Source organism: Gymnoscopelus microlampas, assembly GCF_963454915.1.
Source record: "Gymnoscopelus microlampas genome assembly, chromosome: 1".
Classification (NCBI taxonomy): Eukaryota; Metazoa; Chordata; class Actinopteri; order Myctophiformes; family Myctophidae; genus Gymnoscopelus; species Gymnoscopelus microlampas.
In genome coordinates this window covers 57,696,446-57,717,634 of record NC_139962.1, presented here as the reverse complement: position 1 = coordinate 57,717,634, position 21,189 = coordinate 57,696,446, and the positions used below count along the sequence as shown (strand labels likewise).

Genomic DNA, 21,189 nt, shown 5'->3' with positions numbered 1-21,189 from the left:
GCTGTTCTGAAGTGTTTTAGCAGCCGTACCTCTGGCCATTTGTATCACCAGTTGATCAATTTGACCATTCTAATAGGCCTACATTTTACTATCGATAATAATCCCTAATAACGTTACTTAGGTTACTTGCTCAATATCCGTGTACACCATAGTTAAGTGTAAATTGATACAGATTTTAATGTATGGTTTGAACCTAATGCGATACACCTGGGTTTTCCTTGACTCGTTCGTAATCATTTCTCAATTCTATCTATAGTATAGATACTATATTTTGTCTCTTATTATCCACTAGAACAGTGGTTCTCAACCTGTGGTATGTGTACCACCGGTGGTATGTGAGGCCTCCTCTGGTGGTATGCAGAGGAAAGAAAAATTACAATGTAATATAAAAACATTTTATTTTGCAGGTGCATGTGACTGAGGTTTCGACTTGCGCCTTCCTTGAAGACGCAAGTCACTCGTGCAGACCAGTCGAGCGCTCCAGTGTTTCATTTGTGTAGTCTCTCCTGCAGTGACCAGGTATTATTACGGTGCCAGGCTTCCAGCATGGACCCGTTTTGTTATTGTCATTATTCCATTTATTCTTCTTCTTCTGCCGTTTTTGCCAGTTCTGGCTGAACCGTGCATACGCTTTTTATGAAACTCGGCCATATGATAGATGGTCATGAAAAACTATCAAGAAATAAATCTACAATCTTTTGTCAAAAGGTGGCGCTATAGCACTCAGTTGAAATGCCAACTTTGAACAGGTACAACTCATGCCCTGTTTGACCTACAGCCATAAAACTTCAATACACACATGCGTCTCCTCATGATGAACAACTTTCACACTTTGACTTTTGACCTCTGACCTTTAGATCTCCAACCATTTTGAATTATATGAAAAACAGTTAAAACCTATCTCCTCCTGGGATTTTTGAGTAATCTGCATGAAACACATTTACACATGAACTTTGGACCTATGCCGACTCAACGATGCAGCGGATTTTCCATAAGTGAAAAAATGAAGCTTTAATGAGCCAATGAATATTGCAGTTTTATGACAATTATTCATCTGCCCCTAACATATACATGCAGACTCACATTTCTTTGAAACTTTGCAGAAATGTAAAGGGTCATTCCATATATCACTAAAACCAATCTTACTCCAATTGGTCAAACAGGGGCGCTGTAGCAAGTTTTAGCGGTGCCAGCCGCTCTACACCTGACTATGTCCGTCCGTATGTCCGTTTGAGCCCGGATGTCCGTTTGAGCACGGGCTTTAAACAGCTATAACTCCAGTTCGCAGCATGCCAGCAAGTCCAAATTTGGTATGTGGACTTACACCACCAATTGGGACGAGCATTGATTGCTGAAGCCCCGCCCTGCCCTATTATAGCGCGCTCTAAACTTCACTATGTCCGTCCGTATGTCCGTTATGTCCGTTTGAGCCCGGATGTCCGTTTGAGCACGGGCTTTAAACAGCTATAACTCCAGTTCGCAGCATGCCAGCAAGTCCAAATTTGGTATGTGGACTTACACCACCAATTCGGACGAGCATTGATTGCTGAAGCCCCGCCCCGCCCTATTATAGCGCCACCAGGAGGCCACTGGCTTTAAACAGCGCTTTACACAGCTATAACTCCAGTTCGCAGCATGGCAGCAAGTCCACATTTGGTATGTGGACTTAGACCACCAATAGGGACGAGCATTGATTGCTGAAGCCCCGCCCCGCCCTATTATAGCGCCACCAGGAGGCCACTGGCTTTAAACAGCTATAACTCCAGTTTGCAGCATATGCCGCCAAGTCCAACTAATACCACCAATAGGGACCAACTGTAATTACATAAGCCCCGCCCCCTCTGTCTTCCCATTGGCTGGGCTTTAAACAGCCATAACTCCAGTTCACAGCATGCTACTGAGTACAAATTTGGTACGTGGACTCAGACCACCAATAGGGACCAACTGCAATGTAGTAAGCCCCGCCCCCTCTGTCTTCCTATTGGCTGGGCTTTAAACAGCCATAAGTCCACTTTGCAGCATGCTACCAAATACACATTTACCACGTGAACTTAGACCACCAATAGGGACAAGCTTTAATTGCTGAAGCCCCGCCCCCTCTGTATTGTCATTGGCTGGGCTACAAACAGCCATAACTCCAGTTAGCAGCATGCCACCAAGTCCGAATTTGGTTTGTGGACTTACACCACCACTAGGGACGAGCATTAATTGCTGAAGCCCCGCCCCGCCCTATTATAGCGCCACCAGGAGGCCACTCATCAAAGGCACCGCTTCCTTCACACAGGGTGCGATTTTTTTTAAATACAAACTTTAAACAGGCAAAAGTCATGCCTCGTTTGGCCGACAGCCATTAGACCTGCTTACACATGTGCCTTGACTAATGAGGAACACATCTATCACGTTGACCAGTAAGCACCACCCTTAGATTGTCCGCAATCTTGAGCAGTTTGAAAAACACTTAAACCCAGGATTTTTCAGCTATCTGCGTGAAACTGTTTCATCAGTGTGATCTCTTTTTTCAGGGTTTCACGTCTGTTGGTCCAATAGCTTGTCTCACAACCTCAAGGTTGCCAGTTCAAGCCTCACTTGGTGCAGACTTCATTTACGTTGCATTTCACACAACATGACTGTATCAATGAATAACGTGAAGATAACTATGGGTTACGGCTGTAACCCCGGTTATTTGATATTATGAGCGAGACATCTCGCCTATGGGGAGCGCTCTCGAGCCGCGAACCACAGAAGCATTACATCATATTTTCTCGTACAATCTTATTGGAAGAGGCTTGATCTGTCACTTGTCAATCACTGTCTCCTCCCCCCCCTTTATAGTGAGGGCGTGACCGATCAACCCCAGTTCAACATTTATTTTGCCTTCTCATTTCACAACAAAACAAGAAGGGCGTTTTGGCGAGATGTCTCGCTCATAATATCAAATAACCGGGGTTACAGCCGTAACCCATAGTTATTTTTCTATTATTCACTCAACATCTCGCCTATGGGGAGACCTCATACTCATCCCTTCTTGAGCATCGAAGTCCTAGTCCTCTCCCAAGGACTCGTCTCTTACCTGAAGGCATCAGCCACTGCCTGTGCTCCAGAGAGTACAGTCCTAGTTTAAACTTTTTAACTAATAAAGAGAAGACCCTCACAAGGGCCTAACTCCTACCCGGGGCCACACTGAGGACTGCATGTGCCACAGGGGGCGCAGTCACGTCCAAATTGTAAAATCTGGCAAAAGTCAAAGGTGAAGACCAACTTGCAGCCGCACATAATTCCTGAATTGAGACTCCTTTAAAGCGAGCCCATGAAGCTGCCATGCCACGCGTAGAATGCGCTCTCAGCGCCTCCGGTGGCAGAACTCCTTTACTTGAATAGGCTAATTGAATAGCCTCCACAATCCAGTGCGACAGCCTCTGCTTAGTGATGGCCTTCCCTACCATACGTGTGGCCCATGAAACAAACAACTGGTCTGACCTCCCTTGAGATCTAGACCTGTCAATGTATATCCTCAAAGCCCTTACTGGGCACAGACGATTAAGCCTCTCATCCTCCTGAGAGGCAAACGGTGGCGGGTGATAAGCCACCAGCTCTACCGGGCAACAAGGCATCAACGGGTTCTTGGGAACAAAACTCGGATTCGGTCTTATTGTTACCCTGCCCTCTGAAAACCTCGTACATTCTGGATGTATAGACAATGCATGTAGGTCACTAACCCTTTTAGCTGACACTAAAGCCACTAACAGTGCAGTCTTGAGCGATAGATACTTCATATCTACCTGATCCAGTGGTTCGAACGGAGCCATGGTTAAAGAATCTAACACCAAGCTTAAATCCCATGATGGAATCATGGATTTAGCTACCGGCAAACGACGCCTCGCGCCTTTCATAAACTGGCGAACAATTCTAAGTTCACCCGGCGTCTTTCCATCAAAGCCCCAATGGCAGGATGAAATGGCCGCTAAATACACTTTAATCGTCGAAAACGCTCTGCGCTTATCGACCCATACTTGTAGGAAAGACAATATGTCTCCTACTGAGGCTGTAACCGCCGTAATTCCAGAATCTCTACACCAATTTTCAAACGTACGCCACTTGTCTCCATAAGCAGACCTTGTGGACGAGGCCCTTGCACTCTGAATGGTTTCAACAACACCCGGAGAAAATCCATCAGCATCTAGATTCAGCCTCTCACGGGCCAAACCCACAGAGCCAGATGTTCTGGCTGAGGGTGTACTATTTCTCCTCCCGCCTGCGACAGCATTTTCCGACACAACGGGAGCTTCCAAGGCCGGTCGTAAAGAAGGGGTTGTATTTCTGACATCCATCGACCCCATTCCGGGGCTATTAGGAGAACTTTCGACCCTTCTAATCTCACCCTCTCTAATGTGGGGGAGATCAACCACAGAGGAGGAAAAGCATACAGTAGAACTCTGGGCCAGTCGTGTGCTAATGCGTCCAGACCCATCGGCGCTACTCCCTTCATTGAGAAAAACAGCTGACATTTCGTGTCTTCTTGTGAGGCCAACAGATCTATCTGTGCTCTGCCGTAACGGTCCCAAATCTGTCTCACTATCGACCCGCGTAGGGACCACTCGCTGTAACGAGGCGTCCCTCTGGATAACAGATCCGCCCCCCTGTTCAGAATCCCGGGGACATGCGTCGCCGTAATCGACAGAAGGTGTGAGTTGCACCATACTAACAGTCTGTGTGCCAAATCGTGTAACGGTGGGGACCTCAGTCCCCCTTGCCTGTTGATATAGCATATTGTCGACGTGTTGTCTGACCTGACCAGTACATGTCGATTCTGCACCATAGGAAGGAAGTGGCGAAGCGCCAGAATTACCGCCATCAATTCTAGGTAATTTATATGGAATGTCACCAACCTGTCGTTCCATAGGCCTCTCGCCCCGTAACCATCCAGTGTGGCGCCCCAACCAGTCATACTGGCGTCTGTCGTCACCACTATCCTGGACGACACCGTCCCTGTGAATACGCCTTCCGAGAGGAACTCTGGATCTCTCCATCGGCGCAGCGCGTCCATACATTCCTTCGTAACCCGGATTTTGCGGTGACGAATATAAGTGGGAACGCTCAGTGAATACATCCATCGTAGAAAGGGTTTCATTTCTAGCCTCCCTAAACGTATCAAGGCCACTGCTGACGCCATCAGTCCTGATATCCGTCTGCATAAACCTATCGAGACTATCTGATCTAGCCGAAACGGCACCAGAGACGTCTGAAACGAGGCTATTCTCGCTGGGGATAACCGCGCCGTGTTCCACATCGAATCCAGAGATATACGTAGGAACTCTATTGATTGCGCTGGTATCAACACACTCTTCTTGGCGTTGATCCTGAACCCCAAATTTTTCAGATGCGACACTACTAAGCGTGTGTGACGCCCCGCTTCTATTTCCGTGTCCGCCGATAGAAGCCAATCGTCTAGATACGTTGCTAAACGAATCCCCTGTTTCCATATTGGCGTTATCGCTGCTTTGGTGCACAGCGTGAACACTCGGGGCGACAAGGATAGGCCGAAAGGAAGAACCATAAACTCGTACGTTCTGTTCTCGAAGCAGAAACGTAGAAACTTCCAGTGTGGGCGATATATCTCGACGTGATAATACGCGTCCTCCAAATCTATTTTTGTATACCAGTCCCCTTGACGCAGTGTGCGTAGCAGAGCTGCGTTCGTCAACATTTTGAAATTGTATACTTTCAGATAACGATTCAGCGGTTTTAGGTCTAGGATGGGCCTCAGCCCCCCCCCCTTTCTTCCCTATCACAAAATAGCGGGAGTAGAAACCGTTCCTCTGTTGACTTATGGGCACTTCTCTTATGGCTCCCTTGCTTAGCAATGCGATTATTCCCTGTTTCAGTATCTCTCTCTTTTGGCCTGTTGCCTGTGAACATATTATCTTCGTAAAGGCTGGGGGTTTTCTCCCAAATTGTAGCTTGTAACCCTTTGAAACGGTGTGAATTACCCATTTCGAAGCTCCTATGTTTGTCCATTCCGCCATCTTTGATGACAGAGGCCCAAACGGCTTCGGTTTGTTTACCTTTAGTCCTACTGCTCTACCCTGTGGCTGAGCAGGGTATTGGCTCTGGTCTCTGTTCGACAGTACAGTATGGTAAAACAACATTTTCTCCTGAGATACTGAAATTACTGGTCTTAACACCTCGGGGCGACCTATTGTTTCCCGAGGTGCTAAGCTCATGACCCTCATGTTCTGAGACTGGTTCTGTTGTATATATCTGACCCCCCCTTCTGAGTAAACAGGCAGGTTTGGCAGTTGAACATTTATTACAGAACTTATTTTCGGCATTTTTATATGAGAAACATTTTTGACATTTATTTCTGGAATGTACAAAGTCTTTTGCCGTTTCAACGGTGACATGTCCGTGTGAACCGAGTCCACTACACAATGTCTCTTCCTCAGAACATGAGTGGCTGCCTTTTGTGTGTGTGGCGGGGGTTATTGCCGCTGCCGCCTGGGGTAACCGCGTCCGCGGCCACCGTTGATACCACCTCTGGGAGGTGGGGGAGGGGGAGCATCATTGCGTCTAGGGCCCTGACCGCCCCTGTATCCTCCTCGGAATCTTCCCCTGCCCCTGTAATCATTGCCAGCCCCGGACTGCTGTTGTTGGTAATGTGGGGCTGATCGGAGAGGAGTCCTCCGATTCCCTCTGAAGGAGTCTCCCGCCGCTGTGCGAGTGTAGGGATGATACGGATAGTTCTGGCGGCTCTGTGCTGAGCTGCCACGAGGCAGGCCTGCCCTCAGGGCTTCGGCCTCCTCACTTTCTCTCCTCCACTCCTTGGTCAAGTACTCTGTAGCTCGACCTAGTAGCCCCTCTGGCGTCAGCTTACTGTCCAAGGCAGCCTCGCGTTTGTCTGCGCGAAGGTTGGTCTTATCCATCCAGCGGGTCTTTCTTGTACCTGGAGCAGTGCCATGCTGCGCCCAGTAGCCTGTACCGCTGTCCTGATGTACACAAGGGTCTCGTCGTGTAGTCGCCTCATTTCTGCCATTTGTTCTGCCCCTGGTTCGTCTTTCACCTGGCGAAACATGAATGACTGTGATCCTGCCATTAGAGAGGCTGAGTTCAGGGCCTTCAGGATTGTGCTGAGCTCACCAAACGTTTTATTGTTGGTCTGAGAGAAAGCCCTGTCTTTATATTCTTTAAAAGCACCTCTCGAAGTAGCTGGGATCTGGGGGTGGAGGAGGTGAGCTGCTGTCGACCTCTCTACCGCATGAATATGAGCAAATCCGTGCTCCGCCAATTTAGCGCAACCCAGAAATGGATAAGGCGTGTGGGGGTGGGAGAGGGGAGTGCTGAATGACATGGAGGCATGGGCAATTACCTTGGGCATGAGCGGGAGAACTTGTTTTGGGCGTTTTTGTATTGCCCCTCCGAGGCCGTCAAAGACGTCCGCCTCCAGTGGAGTCTCCTCGTTCTGTGTGGGCCACGCCACTCTGCAGCGAGTCGCCGCTTTCTGAAACAGCAATAGCGGCTCTGTCGCGTCCATTTTCAAGCCGTCCGCCGACAGTACGGTGGGTAGGCCTTCTGGCCCTTCAGCGGCCCTCACTACGGCTGCTGTGGCCACTTGATATTCAGTCACAAACTCTTCCCCCGAGTGAACAGAGTGGACGTCCTCGTAATCGTCCTCCTCGTAATCCCCCTCTTCTTCTTCCCCCTCGGGAAATACATACACATCCTCACCGTATTCTTCGACGTCTTCGTAATATATACGGTCAAATTCCTCCATTACGACCCCCGAGTGTTGCAGCGGGCTATCTCTGTCAACATCCTCTGCCCAATCTGTGGGAGCAGGAGGCTGTGTCCTCGGGCGGGTGCCTTCCCGCTGTTCTCTCTGAGTGTCCCTCTCGGGCTCAGTTTCCCGCGTCAGTAATGGCGGTTCTACAGCCATAGTTGCTGCGGGGGTGGAGGTGTGTACCTGGGCTTGAGTGGCCTGTTGAGCCTGGCCGCTCGCCTCTGGGCGTTTGTCCGCCCTCACAAAGTGATTAAGTCTCTTTTGCCTCAGCCTACGGGGCATGGCGCCGCAAAAGCGGCAGTAAGCTAGTCCGAGCTCATCTCCTTTAGCTGCGTGTTCTCTCCCCAAGCAGTCTAAACATGCTTCGTGTGGGTCCAGAGTTGTCATCTCTGTGCTGCAGATGGCACATTTCTTCATAGGCGCTGGGGCCTTCTTGGCAGCGGAGCGTGTCGTCGCTGGGCGAGACATGTTCAGTATAGTCTTCCGACTAAATACTGTCTAATATATATATATATATTTCTATATAGTGTTAGCCTCTCGGCTATAACACGTCGCTAATCTGGCTCTCTCGAAAATAAGCCCGTAGGCTAGCTAACCCTCACAAGCGCTAGCCTCACGGCTAAACACAAAGGGATGCTAAGCTAGCTATCTTAGTTTGCACTAGCCTCTCGGCTATAATGCAAAGCTAACGTAGAAGCTAATGCTAGTCGAGTGCCGTTAGCTTATCCTCGGTACTAGCCTCTCGGCTAAAATACCGTCTAGTTACTCACTGATTTCGAGTAATTTCTCTGCGTCCAAGCGGTAGGTCTCTCTTGATATCAGGGAGTCGAGTCCTGTCCTTTTTGAGAGTCAAAAAACCTTACTGCTTTATACGGACTGAGATTAAATTCACTTTTCGTGGTTCTCAGTTGAGAAGCAAAATTGAACTGGGGTTGATCGGTCACGCCCTCACTATAAAGGGGGGGGAGGAGACAGTGATTGACAAGTGACAGATCAAGCCTCTTCCAATAAGATTGTACGAGAATATATGATGTAATGCTTCTGTGGTTCGCGGCTCGAGAGCGCTCCCCATAGGCGAGATGTTGAGTGAATAATAGAAAAATAACATGAAATGCTTATTTGAGAGTGTGTTTTCTCAATGCATGACATACTTCATTGTGAAAATAGCTGATCTACAATCTCACAACTATTCAGATAGCAACGAGAGTATGTTTTTTCAATGTATAACATACTTCATTGTGAAAATAGCCGATCTACAATCTCACAACTTTTAATGGTTTGTGAGCTTGTAGATCGGCTACTTTCACTAGTTTTGGTTCTGAGGAGATGTACAATTTCTTCATTGGTAAATGGTTTGTGAACGAGTGATCTTAGTGTTAGTGAAACAGGGGCTTGGTTCATGACGGAAGGCAAGAGTTTATGATCTACAACAGACAATATCAGCCTGGACAAAGCTATAGCACTATAGGTAGTGTTGCAGCCTATTAGTCCGAAGGTTGAGAGTTAGAATCCTGTTAATGGCAATAGGTTGAGATGTCCAATCAAACCATTCTGTTTCCATTTCTCCCTCTCATCAATCTATTCCGTTTCCATGTCTCTCTCTCTCTTCAATCTATTCCGTTAACATGTCTCTCTCGCTCTCTCTTCAATCTATTCTGTTTCCATGTCTCTCTCTCTCTCTCTCTCTCTCTCTCTCTCTCTCTCTCTCTCTCTCTCTCTCTCTCTCTCTCTCTCTCTGCCTCTCTCTCATCATCATGTAGATCGGCTACTTTCACTGGTTTCTGTTCCGAGGAGACATACAATTTCTCTATCGGTAGATGGTTAGGGAACCATTGATCTAGAGTAGTTAGCAAAACAGAGGCCTGGTCCGTCAGGGACAGAATGACTTAGAAATATCAACAGACACTGCAGGGCTATCGTATCTCTAGTTCAATGAGAAGAAAGGCAGCCTTGTAGTCCGGAGGTCACCGGTTCGATCCCCGTCCCCGACGATGTGTTGAGGCGATCATGATTTGGCATTCGTAGTATTGTATTTCTTGAGGTTAGGGGAAGGCATAGTTTCACTGAGGTTAGGGTTATGGGTTTAAAATGCTCATTTGTTAATTGCATGGTCTTCTTTCTCTCAAGTTCAGTCTTCTATGTTTCTATGGCTTATTGTGCATATTACTTATCATTGCTTCTTTCTTTCTTCTCTCTGCAATCCCTGGCCCCGTATTATCGCTGCTTGCAGCTATATTTACAGTATTTTATTTGGGTAGTCTCTCATGCAGTGCCCAGGTATTATTACAGTATTTTATTTGGTTAGTCTCTCCTGCAGTGACCAGGTATTATTACAGTGTTTTATTTGGGTAGTCTCTCCTGAAGTGCCCAGGTATTATTACAGTATTTTATTTGGGTAGTCTCTCCTGCAGTGCCCAGGTATTATTACAGTATTTTATTTGGGTAGTCTCTCCTGAAGTGCCCAGGTATTATTGTCTCTGATTCAAGTTGACAATTTATTTCCAAATAAAGGAGCAGAGAGGAGTGTTTGACCAATTTTTTTTTTATTAATTCCAGCAAATGTCCACAAAAAGAAAAAGTCCAAAAATAACTTAAATAAATAAATATGTGGTCAAAAACTGTATGCTTCACCACCCTCACCAAACCATTATTCCCAAAATGAATGTAAAGTCACCTTAAACAAGATACACCACTTCCTGTGAGAGTCTGTAAAAATACAACAAACTGTTCATAGTATAGAAGGGAAAAGAAAAAATTCTAAAGGAAATGCATACAGGCTAACTAAATCAACATGACAAGACGCATTCAAAAATGTAATTGGTGCTATACCAAAACGTCTAATTAGAGGTGGAGGCTTCAAGATATCAAATAATAATAAGTGTGTCTATTCCAAAATAATATTTGGCATGAAAAATAATGAAAGAAGTGAACAAAACAAAGAAAACATAAAACTGGCTCCAACAAAGGATATGGGAGCTTAGAGTTGGGTCAGCAGTTGAAAACATGCATTAGAAACATCTACATGAATGGCCTTCATACAAAATATTGTTTTCAAGTGTTTTGCCCATGAAAATATGCCTACACGAAGTGGCTTTAATCCATTGAAACCAGAGGCCTTAGAAAGATAATGATGTCAGACAATAATGGGTACATTTGCCAATTTTAAACCTATAGTTTGCCTCTAACATACCTGTACTTTGACACACAGAAAATGAATAGGAGCACATTTTTCTTGTCTAAATAGGTCTAAAATCACTTATTAAAGGAATCTTCATCTCAAACTTAATCTGGTAGGAAACGGAATCTATTGCTAACAAAGTGATCAACAATCAAATATATCCATATAAACGTATTGTTGTACAATTCACAGAAAATGTATCATCATTGAATTTCTACTTCTACGTCTTGGTGGCACCACGACCCATGATGGATTTCTTAGTGTTTCTCTCAGGTTTCAAAAGCATTATATAACACTTTGGTCCAAACAGCGCCGCCAAAAGGCCAAAACTAGATGCTAAAATAGCAAATACCTCCACTACATCTGCATATTTGCCTGGTGAGCTGATATATGCTGGGATGAAGGCTATCCACACGGCACAGAATATCAACATGCTGAAAGTGATTAACTTGGCTTCATTGAAGTTGTCTGGAAGATTCCTTGCCATGAATGCTAGGAGGAAGCTGAGGAGTGCCAGTAAACCAATATAACCAAGTAACACTGCAAAACCAACTGTCGATCCCACTTCACACTCATAGACTATCTTATCACTGTGGTATTGTGTGTTTTTATGAGGTGTTGGTGAGGCAGACACAAGCCAGACTATGCAGATTATTGCCTGGATGGAAGTAAGAGCCAGAACTGTTCCTCTCTGCTGCACTGTACCGAAAAACTTCAGAATGTCTGCACCCCCAGGCTTGGAGGATTTGAACACAGCCAACACCACCATAGTCTTTACCAGGATACACGAGACACACAGCACAAAGCTGATCCCAAATATTGCATGCCTCAGCTGACAAGTCCAGAGTCTGGGACGTCCAATGAACAGAAGTGAACACAAGAAACACAGTTTGAGTGACAGCAAAAGTTGGAAGCTGAGTTCTGCGTTATTGGCGCGTACCATGGGTGTGTCTCGATGATAGATGAAGATTCCCAGGACAATGGCAGAGATAAATGTGCCTAGCAATGAGATGGTTGTCAAGGAGATACCGATGCCCTCGTGGTAGGAGAGGAACTCCACGCTCTTAGCGACACAGTGGTCACGCTGGTGATTGGACCAGAAGTCCTCTGGACAACTGGTGCACCCTGTAGAGTCTAACGAAGAAGAGAAGATTAAAGGGACAGACAATGACAGTATCAGCCTAAAGATAACCTGTTATACAAACAGAATGTGAATATACCAGTCTCATTGCTGGTCTCGCCCTCAGAACAAGCAATGCAGTCAAAACAGCAGACGGGCTGTCCTTTCCTTCTGGCCAGACGGGTTCCAGGGGAACAGCTCTCACTGCACACTGACCGAAGTGGCTACAGAGGAAAGTAACAATGATAATGTTTCAGTTCAAACAAAATTACATTCACATCATGAGCTCAACATTGATTATTTTAGAAAGCCAAAGTGACCTTTTTGGTTTCAAAGTTCCAGAAGATTCTGTCTTCATCAAGGATGAGTTCTTCGCCTGCGGAGGCTGACTCCTTGAAAATACCTACTGTCTGAACCTTTGTACGTCCATCAGGGAGCCACTCCCAGTTCATGATATCACATATTGGTAAGGCGTCACTATTCTCATCAAATGATACTTGATCACCAAATGTTGTGGTGAAGTTGACCTTTTCCAGGTAATACACCAGCTAGAAATGGTGATGAACAAAATTATGAAGAGACCAATGTTTTGTACCAATATCATATTTACATATTCATTATTATTCTAAATTAAATCCAACCAGAAATTCTAGTGAACTGTCTATTAATATCACACCTGCCATGGTTGTATTGTATGCAAACTGGCACAGCTGTGCCCAGCGAAAGGCCCTCTTCCTGGCACACATTGCAACATGTCATGGAGGGCATGGGCCACAACATACACAGCCTTGTACACATTATACTCTGCCCGGAGGTTAGACAAATCCAACAGTGTAGTTTCTGCTGTAGCTAGGTCCTCTTGTCCAGTACACACCCTTCCACCATTATCCACCCAATCTGACGGAAGGGGTGCAAATTTACACTGAAATGTGTTCTCCCAGAACTTCCTCACCTTAAGAAACAATTAATTAATACTCAAACAGAAATATAATAACTTTTAAAACAGACATCAGATTCAAATTGCAGATTAAATACTAAATTAATCGTGTGGACAGCTTCACTTATACAACGAACACTGTGTCAGCAAAGCTCGCAGAATCATCAAAGATCGTAGTCACCCCAACAAAACATTTTTTCAGAAAGATGCCACATGGAAAGTGGCTCCACAGTCTCAAGGCCAGTGGCAGTAGATTGAAAAAGAGCTTCTTCCCTTGGACAATCACGCACTTGAACGCACTAGCGAAAGTAAAGCTTGAGAAACGCTAATGCCCCCAAGCTCCGAAACTCTGATGTACCTGTACACAAGTAACAATAAAGATCACCTTGAAATTAAACAAAAGACTTACTATGCTGTTTTCATTGCTGTTGTCAAGGTCATTGTCAGGGTGTATTTTCAACAAGAAGTCCTTGAGGCCTGGTATCTCTCCACGACGGACTGCAATACCCAGGGTGCCTCTCAGGTAGGGCATGTAACGAGGAGTCTGGAGCTTTGGCTGTTCTATGAAGCTCACGTCAGCTATCCACTGCCGACCTGTCACCTTCTGCCTTATCACCTACAACAACAACAATCATTTATTTTTTAAATAATAATACAATCTTCTGCAAATTAATCAAGACAAATGCAATCTAATGAAATTCTAACAATATCATTTAGTTATAGCATTGGGCTGAGTGGATGGTTTGGTTATTTGCTTATTGTGCGGAGAAGTGTAAAAAAAAATACACAATTACTGAGCATTTAAAGCAGCACTATGTAATTCTTTTTAAATAAAATAATATAAAAATAAACAATGTTGTCCAATCTATATGCTAGAGTATGTTAATACAATATAACTTATACAATTGGGTTGGTTGTATTTTGTCTCCCTGCTCTTCTATTGAGACATTTAGATTGTGTCAAAGGTCATGTCACCCCTAGACACAGGATCCGACACGAATTTTGACCTGATGGTCAAGATTCAATTTATCCCCTGATCAAACAGGCAGGATCTATACCCAGCTTTTTACTCAATGGTAAAAATGACAGCAATTGCACAGGAAACCGGGTTCAAATCCGGGGTAGAAGAGGAAAGTTATATAGTACTGCTTTAATTTGCTATTTCTTTTCTATATATATGAAAGGATGTCTTCACTTCAATATAACTCATTTCACATTCCTTATAATTATGAGTAACATGGATCAGAACCCCAACCTCTTCCATGAGTTTGATCAGACGGATCCCATATTCAATACAAACGACCACACGAGCTGTGGACGTCTTCATCACAGAGACAATCCTCTGGAGTTCAGCCGGGTCGTTGTCCCAGGGCAGAACCTCCACATAGGCCAGGCAACCCCAGCCAGACTGGGCCAGCTCAGACTGGAAGATCTGGGCCGCATCACGGCCGTAGGCATCGTCCATAAACAACAGTCCTACCCAGGTCCACCCGAACCGCCTCATGATCTGGAGCATAGCTCGCACCTGATTGGATAAAGAATGGAGGTACAAGTGCTTAACACATTGAGTGCCAAAAACGGTCCGGACCGTTTTTCATAATCCTAACATGGTGTGCCAAAAACGGTTATGGCCGTTTTTGGGGAAAAATATGAAAAAAAATAAAACAATTTTTTTTTTTTTTTTTTCCAATTTTTTTTTTTTTTTTTTTTTCACCGCACCAGGAGATATCATTTTACGAAGATTTAGACTCCAATCCACCTCCTGGTTGAGTTATGACTTCAAAAGCCTGTATCTCGGCTCTTGTGTACTTTTTGTTTTTACGATGTATTTTCGACTATTTTCAACTGGCTGCAACTATGGAACGGATTACCGAATGTTTTTAATCTTTTTCCCCGGATTGTACGAGACCTCTATGTGTGTAATGAGGGGATCACCGTGAGGACGGTGATCACTGAAAATGTTTTGTGACTACTTGAAAAAGGTCCAAAAATGGTTAAAATTCCAGGCACTGGAGGTACCCTGTTTTGAAAAACCCCTGGCACTCAACACTACATTATTCACATAGTGGTAAATCCTGGACCTTTGCCAACTGAATTTACGAAAGGTCTGTCTGTCTGTCTGTCTGTCTGTCTGTCTGTCTGTCTGTCTGTCTGTCTGTCTGTCTGTCTGTCTGTCTGTCTGTCTGTCTAAATCAGTGAATCTCCTACACAGATTCCACAATGAAAAGGTCTAATAATTCTCTTTTTGATGCCTTTCAACAGAGTGAGAGACCTTAGGCTCCAGCAGTAATACACACAAGCAAATGAGATATGAGACGTGATATGCAACACCAATTACACTCACTAGAAGGAGGTATTTGCCAAGTGTGTGGAACATGCACTACTTAGAAGTTCACCTGGATGGTATTACTTATGATTGTTCTAAAGAAGGAAGGGTACTGATTCCGGTCACTCAGACAGGAGCACATGGCATGGGAACTTATCTGAAAAAGACACAAAACATCTGTTCAGTACAAGTTTCTTTTCTTTCTTTTTTCGGACGCATTTCTCCTGCAAGCAATTAAAGCATGTGAGTGGAGCAAGAACTGACAAGGCTGTGCTCATGCTCGACTCAACCTATCACTCTGCTCACCTCTCACCAAGATGAAATAAATAAACAAATAAATATACTCATTATTGACAGTACCATTAATTCATTAAGACCGGGAACGCATCTGTGTCATTTTAGATTTGAGCTAAAACCATTATTTTACGCTGCAAAAATAGCAGATCTACAAGCTCATAGATCTGCTGTTGTAGATCTGCTATTTTTGAAAAATCTTGAACATTTGTGCAAATCCTTGAATACATATATTTTTTGAAACAACATTCTAACTCAAATCTTTGCGTCTGGGGGGGTCCCTGGAACAAAATATTTTGAGATGGGGGTCCGTGGACAAATACATATCATTTTGGGAGGTCCTTGAAAGATTTTAGAACCACTGATATAAAATATGTTGATCAAGGGACCCCCCCCAGAAGCAAAGATTTGAGTTACAAAGGTTCGATTATATATTTGATTTGCAAAAACCTTCACGATTTTTCAAAAATAGCAGATGTACAAGCTCATAGTGCGGCACTGTAAATCTGCTATTTTTGAATAGCCAAAGTATAAAATAACGGTTAAAGTGGTTACAAAGTTGCGTTCCCGGTCTTAATGGGTTAAGCACCTTGATGCATGCCATCCAAGAGCTTGTGTAACATAATGTACATGCTTTTGCTATTTCATAAAAGATTCTGCATTTTACACCAAATGGTCACAAAGACATATGTGACCACGAGAGACAGCCTGAATCAGGGCCTTAGAATTCCTACTCTCAGGGTCCAGGAAGAATCGAACACAGAATGCACTCGACCTTATGAAAACCTACATTCAAAATCTGACTGCTCCGCTCACATGCTCTGCCTGCAAGTAAATATGTTCTATGTCTTTCAAGCTTTAAAATACCTCAAAGGCTACATTGATTGTACGTAGGGGTGTGCCGATACACTAATTTCACGAAACGATACGATACGATATTTGGCTCACAACTTCGATACGATACGATACGCACTTTTTTTATTATGAAAATAAATGGGGGAGAAAAAAAGGAAATGCAAACAAATAATTCTGTTTTTGCATTATTCAGACATGCAAACGTGTAGCTTTTCAGCCGTTTTGAATCCAAATAGGGCAATAGTGTGACACCTGACCCGAAAAAAAACAACATGTTGTCACCCTTTTCACCTCGGGGCTGTTTGCATGCCTGATTATTTTGATTGGTGTAAAAAAAAAAAAAAAATAAAAAAAAAAAATTCAAAACGATATTTTTTTCCCCCAAAACGATACATATCGTCGCGAAAACGTATCGCGATATATCGCGGGACGATATATCGGCACACCCCTAATTGTACGTGATTCATATTATATCGCTTCTGTCGGGTGGAAACCTCATATGGTTTGAAAAAAAAATGGAGATAAGAGGTTTCTGATATTATAGTAGGTGATGGTAAAAAGGTGGCTCGAGTATAAGCAACTTACCAGGGGCACCCTGTACAAACCTAAGACACTAGACATGGCGATAGACATCGATGAGGAAGGATCGCCCACAATTCCCAGCACTGGGGGAGAGCCAACACAGCTCTCGTCCAGTTGACTGTTCTTCTCTCTCCCGCTGATCAGCGACAGCGCTGCGCGGAACGAGACTCCCAGCGTGAAACAGGTATCATAGAGAATATACCCCAGAGTCAGGTTGGGCAGCAGGCTGGGGTTGCTGTTGATCTCTGCGACGGCAAAAGCCATGCACTGGGCCCATCTGAACTCGTCAATGTAGAAACTAAACTAACACACAAAATGTCCCCCCGTAAACTTGCATGTTTATCTTTGTAGAAATATACAGAGGTGGAAAAATATACTCAAAGTACCAAAAGTTAAGTTAAAAAATGATTGAAATGTCACATTGCGACGCGCCTATTTTCAAATAGCCATATATAAAACAGGGGTTAATGTATGTTTTAAAATGTAATCATCTAACTAACTAGTAACCACATTTCAAATAATTGTAGTGGAGTAAAAGTACAATATTTGCCTCTGAGATGTAGTGGAGTAGTATTAAACATTGGAAATACTCCAGTAAAATAAAAGTACCTACAAATTTGACTTGAGTACAGTACTTGAGCAAATGTACTTAGTTATACTTTACACCACTGGAAATAGACAACATCAACTTTGGTCCTCATGCATCAAAACAAGGTCCCCTGTTCTCTTGCTTTGCTGTTGTGTTTGTGATACTCACTCATAGCAAATGGGGTCTTGTTGCTCGGAGGTGAAAGACAGATCAGGGAAGACAGAGGAGAGGTGGATATCGAACACGGCACCCAGAACCAAGTCCCCGGGCTTGTATATTCTGTTGAGATTAAACGATGCCTGTAACTCACAAGAAGAGGAAGGTGAGGAAGACAAAGGAGAGAAGGAAGAGAACAAGGTCAAGTGCAAGTATGAAAGCAGGCGTATGTCTAGAGAAGCCTTCATGACTATATCTTCCTCTGTCTAACACCCCCCCTCCTTTCTCTGAATCCATTGTCCAGTTGTTAAGTTTTATACCCAGTGCTGTGCCATCCCCTGTGCCACCTTATGCCAATACGTAATCTTTCACAACACCTTTCTGAGCAGAGACAGAAGTAGAGGCAGGGCTTAAGGTATCGTTGCATGTCGGGCAGAAACCTCTTATCTCCATGTTCTAACTTTTTGTGTTTGTTTTTTGTAAATTAACTCCCCACTTGATCATACCACAGCGTCACACAAAAGTATCAAAAGCAGCAGATCTACAAGCTCCAAGCGTGTCGCTTCGCGCCACGTTTTTGAATTTGAATCCATAAAAGTAACCTTTGGGCAGTCCTGTGTGTGTCAATCACACTATCTCACCAGGGCTACATTGACAACGTATTCACCCAAAACACATGGTTTCACATACATGACAATCGTCACACCAGGATCCACATTGTACAACCCAGCTTAATGCGTCAGGGGCCACATTGTACAACCCAGCTTAATGCGTCAGGGGCCACATTGTACAACCCAGCTTAATGCGTCAGGGGCCACATTGTACAACTCAGCTGCCAAGGACGACTTATGACGACTTTTTAGTTTTCATTGGTTTTCCACCAGATGTGAAACCCTCTGTGCTTATAGCAACTGTCGGGCGACCGATCATACATTGATATAAATATTCTGTGACCAGTTGAAAAGTTAAGAAAAACTAAAAACGCTGGCAGTGGGCAAACACAGCCAGAAATACATTTGGCAGTGAATGAGTTCATGTGTCAGGGTCCACATTGTACAACCCAGCTTAATGTGTCAGGGGCCCCCACGATCCATGTTGTACAACCCAGCTTAATGTGTCAGGGGGCCCCACGATCCATGTTGTACAACCCAGCTTAATGTGTCAGGGACCACATTGTACAACCCAGCTTAATGTGTCAGGGGCCACATTGTACAACCCAGCTTAATGTGTCAGGGGCCACATTGTACAACCCAGCTTAATGTGTCAGGGGCCACATTGTACAACCCAGCTTAATGTGTCAGGGGCCCCTAGGATCCCCAATGTATAACCCAGTTTACTGCTGCCACCTGCCTTGTATTGTACCGTCCTCTATGTATTACTATTTTGAGCTTATATACCTGATATTTGAATATTTCTAATATAATTTCTACTTTGTTTTGTTTTAGCAAAAAACAGTCATTGTCATCCCTTGTTAGCCTGGCACGGCCAGGCTAATATCACTGCGTAGGGCTTTTCTTTTTTTTCTTTGCACTGGCAGATTCGTCTTGTTTCCAGGCTAATCCTTTGTGTCCCCTAGAGGGACAGGTTGTTTGTCAACTCCAGCATTTGGAACATTGCCAGTGAGTCTGTAAACACTTCACTCAACTAGAGAATGATGCAATCTCTAAGCTTGGTAAAACTGGGTGGAAACTATTAGGGGAAAAAAATCATACCTTCATATGGGAGTGCTGATATGATTGGTTTCTAAAGCAGTGGGCGTAGCTTTGTGTTCTTGCCGGTGTTCTTGCAACCAGCGTGATCTAATATGAGAGTGACGACACTAGCGTTGGAACTATAGCCCATAGCGGTCCGCTTTGCGGCAAAATCAAAGCGTGTCGTAACTCTTTCTCCCTATGGGTCTGCTTGCAACAACCTTGCATTCAGAAGTGTCCAGATGTATCGGTAGACAGACATCTCTGATCGTCTGGCAACAACAGACTATTAACCCAGGATACAGATTAAACATGAACTAGGTAGGCAAAGGCTGGTGTGTGATTCCCACTAGTGACATCTGGCCCAGAGGTGGTGAAATAGTGGCTCAACAGGTGCAACGTTGTACTTAACCTAATAGCTTGGTCTATTGTACAGTGTCACAGAGAGGTACAGTATGAGCAACTATACATCAAAATGGTTCTTGATACAAAATACCGCAAATGTAGATATATCAAAACAAACCACAGTATTGCAGTGATCAGTGGGTTTCAGATGGGAAGGATTTGTATTGATCACTATTTATAAGAACACTCTTTTAGTTGTGATGCAGCACACCACTAAATGTACCAAATAGACGGCGGAGGCCCGCTCTGTTGTTCAAAGGAATAGTAAATGACCTTTACAGAAGCGCTTCTGTATAGATCTGTAACCATACAGTAGGTGTGCTTGTGGGGGTGATGGCATCTTACAATAAATGCATGGAATCTCTGTACGTGCGAGCGAGTGCAGTGCCCGGCATCGAGTTGATCGGATGGCCGGTTTTCCAGAACCGCCAGAAAAGGCTCTGGCCGTAGTCCAAATGAGCCAATTGAATACTGGCATGCCGCCTATTTCACGGTCATGCCACCTATGCTACCTACATGTATGCTGCTAACAGAAGCTTAAACGGAAGTTTTTATGACCAAAGTAATTAAATACCAGCCGCTCCTCCATACCACCACAGAGCTAGGTTATAGGGGCAATCTACTTGTGTTTATCTTTGGCAGCCTAGGACATATAAAGGTTGGTTGTAATAGGTTTCCAACAACTTGGGATGCAAAAAAAAAAAGCAGGTAACGGCTTGCAATCTCTTCAATCATTGGTAGCCGCCAAATATGGTGAAGACGCTGTTACTTGTACCCCTGAGGGGTGTTAAGGGTATTTGTCCAAGATTTGCTGACTTTAATTTTATACAGCACTTTGTAAATATTTGTGTCCTTGTATTGAATCGCTTATGTGGGCTTATACAAATGTGGGCCAGCAGTTGAAAACATGCTGGTGCGCTTGACGTTTTGGATGGATAATATTTGACCAACTACTATAAAGCGCAAGGATGAAGTGATTGATTGTTTGAATACTTTATGAACAGTTTTCAAAAAGTACAGAGGTACAGTTATACAATAATGCTAAAAGGATAACACAAAAAGCCCTGAGGGCTTGTTTCAATTGTGGTCCTATGTATTCAATTCATCAAGGCATATAAAGACATACAATACTATACAAGAGATCATCAATATTAGGAGCAGTAAAAGTATATTTACCGAAAAACAGTGGGGGTAATTTATTTTGGCAAGCTAGAAGTCTTGTCTAGGTCCAGTTTAAAATTGCAGACAGGTGCTCTTTTATGGCGGTTTTGAAGTAGGGGAG

General features: G+C 44.2%; 1 protein-coding gene across 1 annotated transcript; it reads right to left on the bottom strand.

Moving 5' to 3' along the window:
• Window positions 1–11,172: 11,172 nt before the first annotated feature.
• Window positions 11,173–18,059, bottom strand: LOC311044196 (extracellular calcium-sensing receptor-like; the record flags this gene model as incomplete). Its single annotated transcript, XM_084055627.1, has 9 exons — window positions 11,173–12,086; window positions 12,173–12,296; window positions 12,393–12,620; window positions 12,749–13,024; window positions 13,419–13,625; window positions 14,265–14,534; window positions 15,406–15,492; window positions 17,070–17,343; window positions 17,824–18,059. 9 exons carry the CDS (start codon window positions 18,057–18,059, stop codon window positions 11,173–11,175), a joined length of 2,616 nt encoding a protein of 871 aa, XP_083911753.1.
• Between the last annotated feature and the right edge of the window lie 3,130 nt (window positions 18,060–21,189).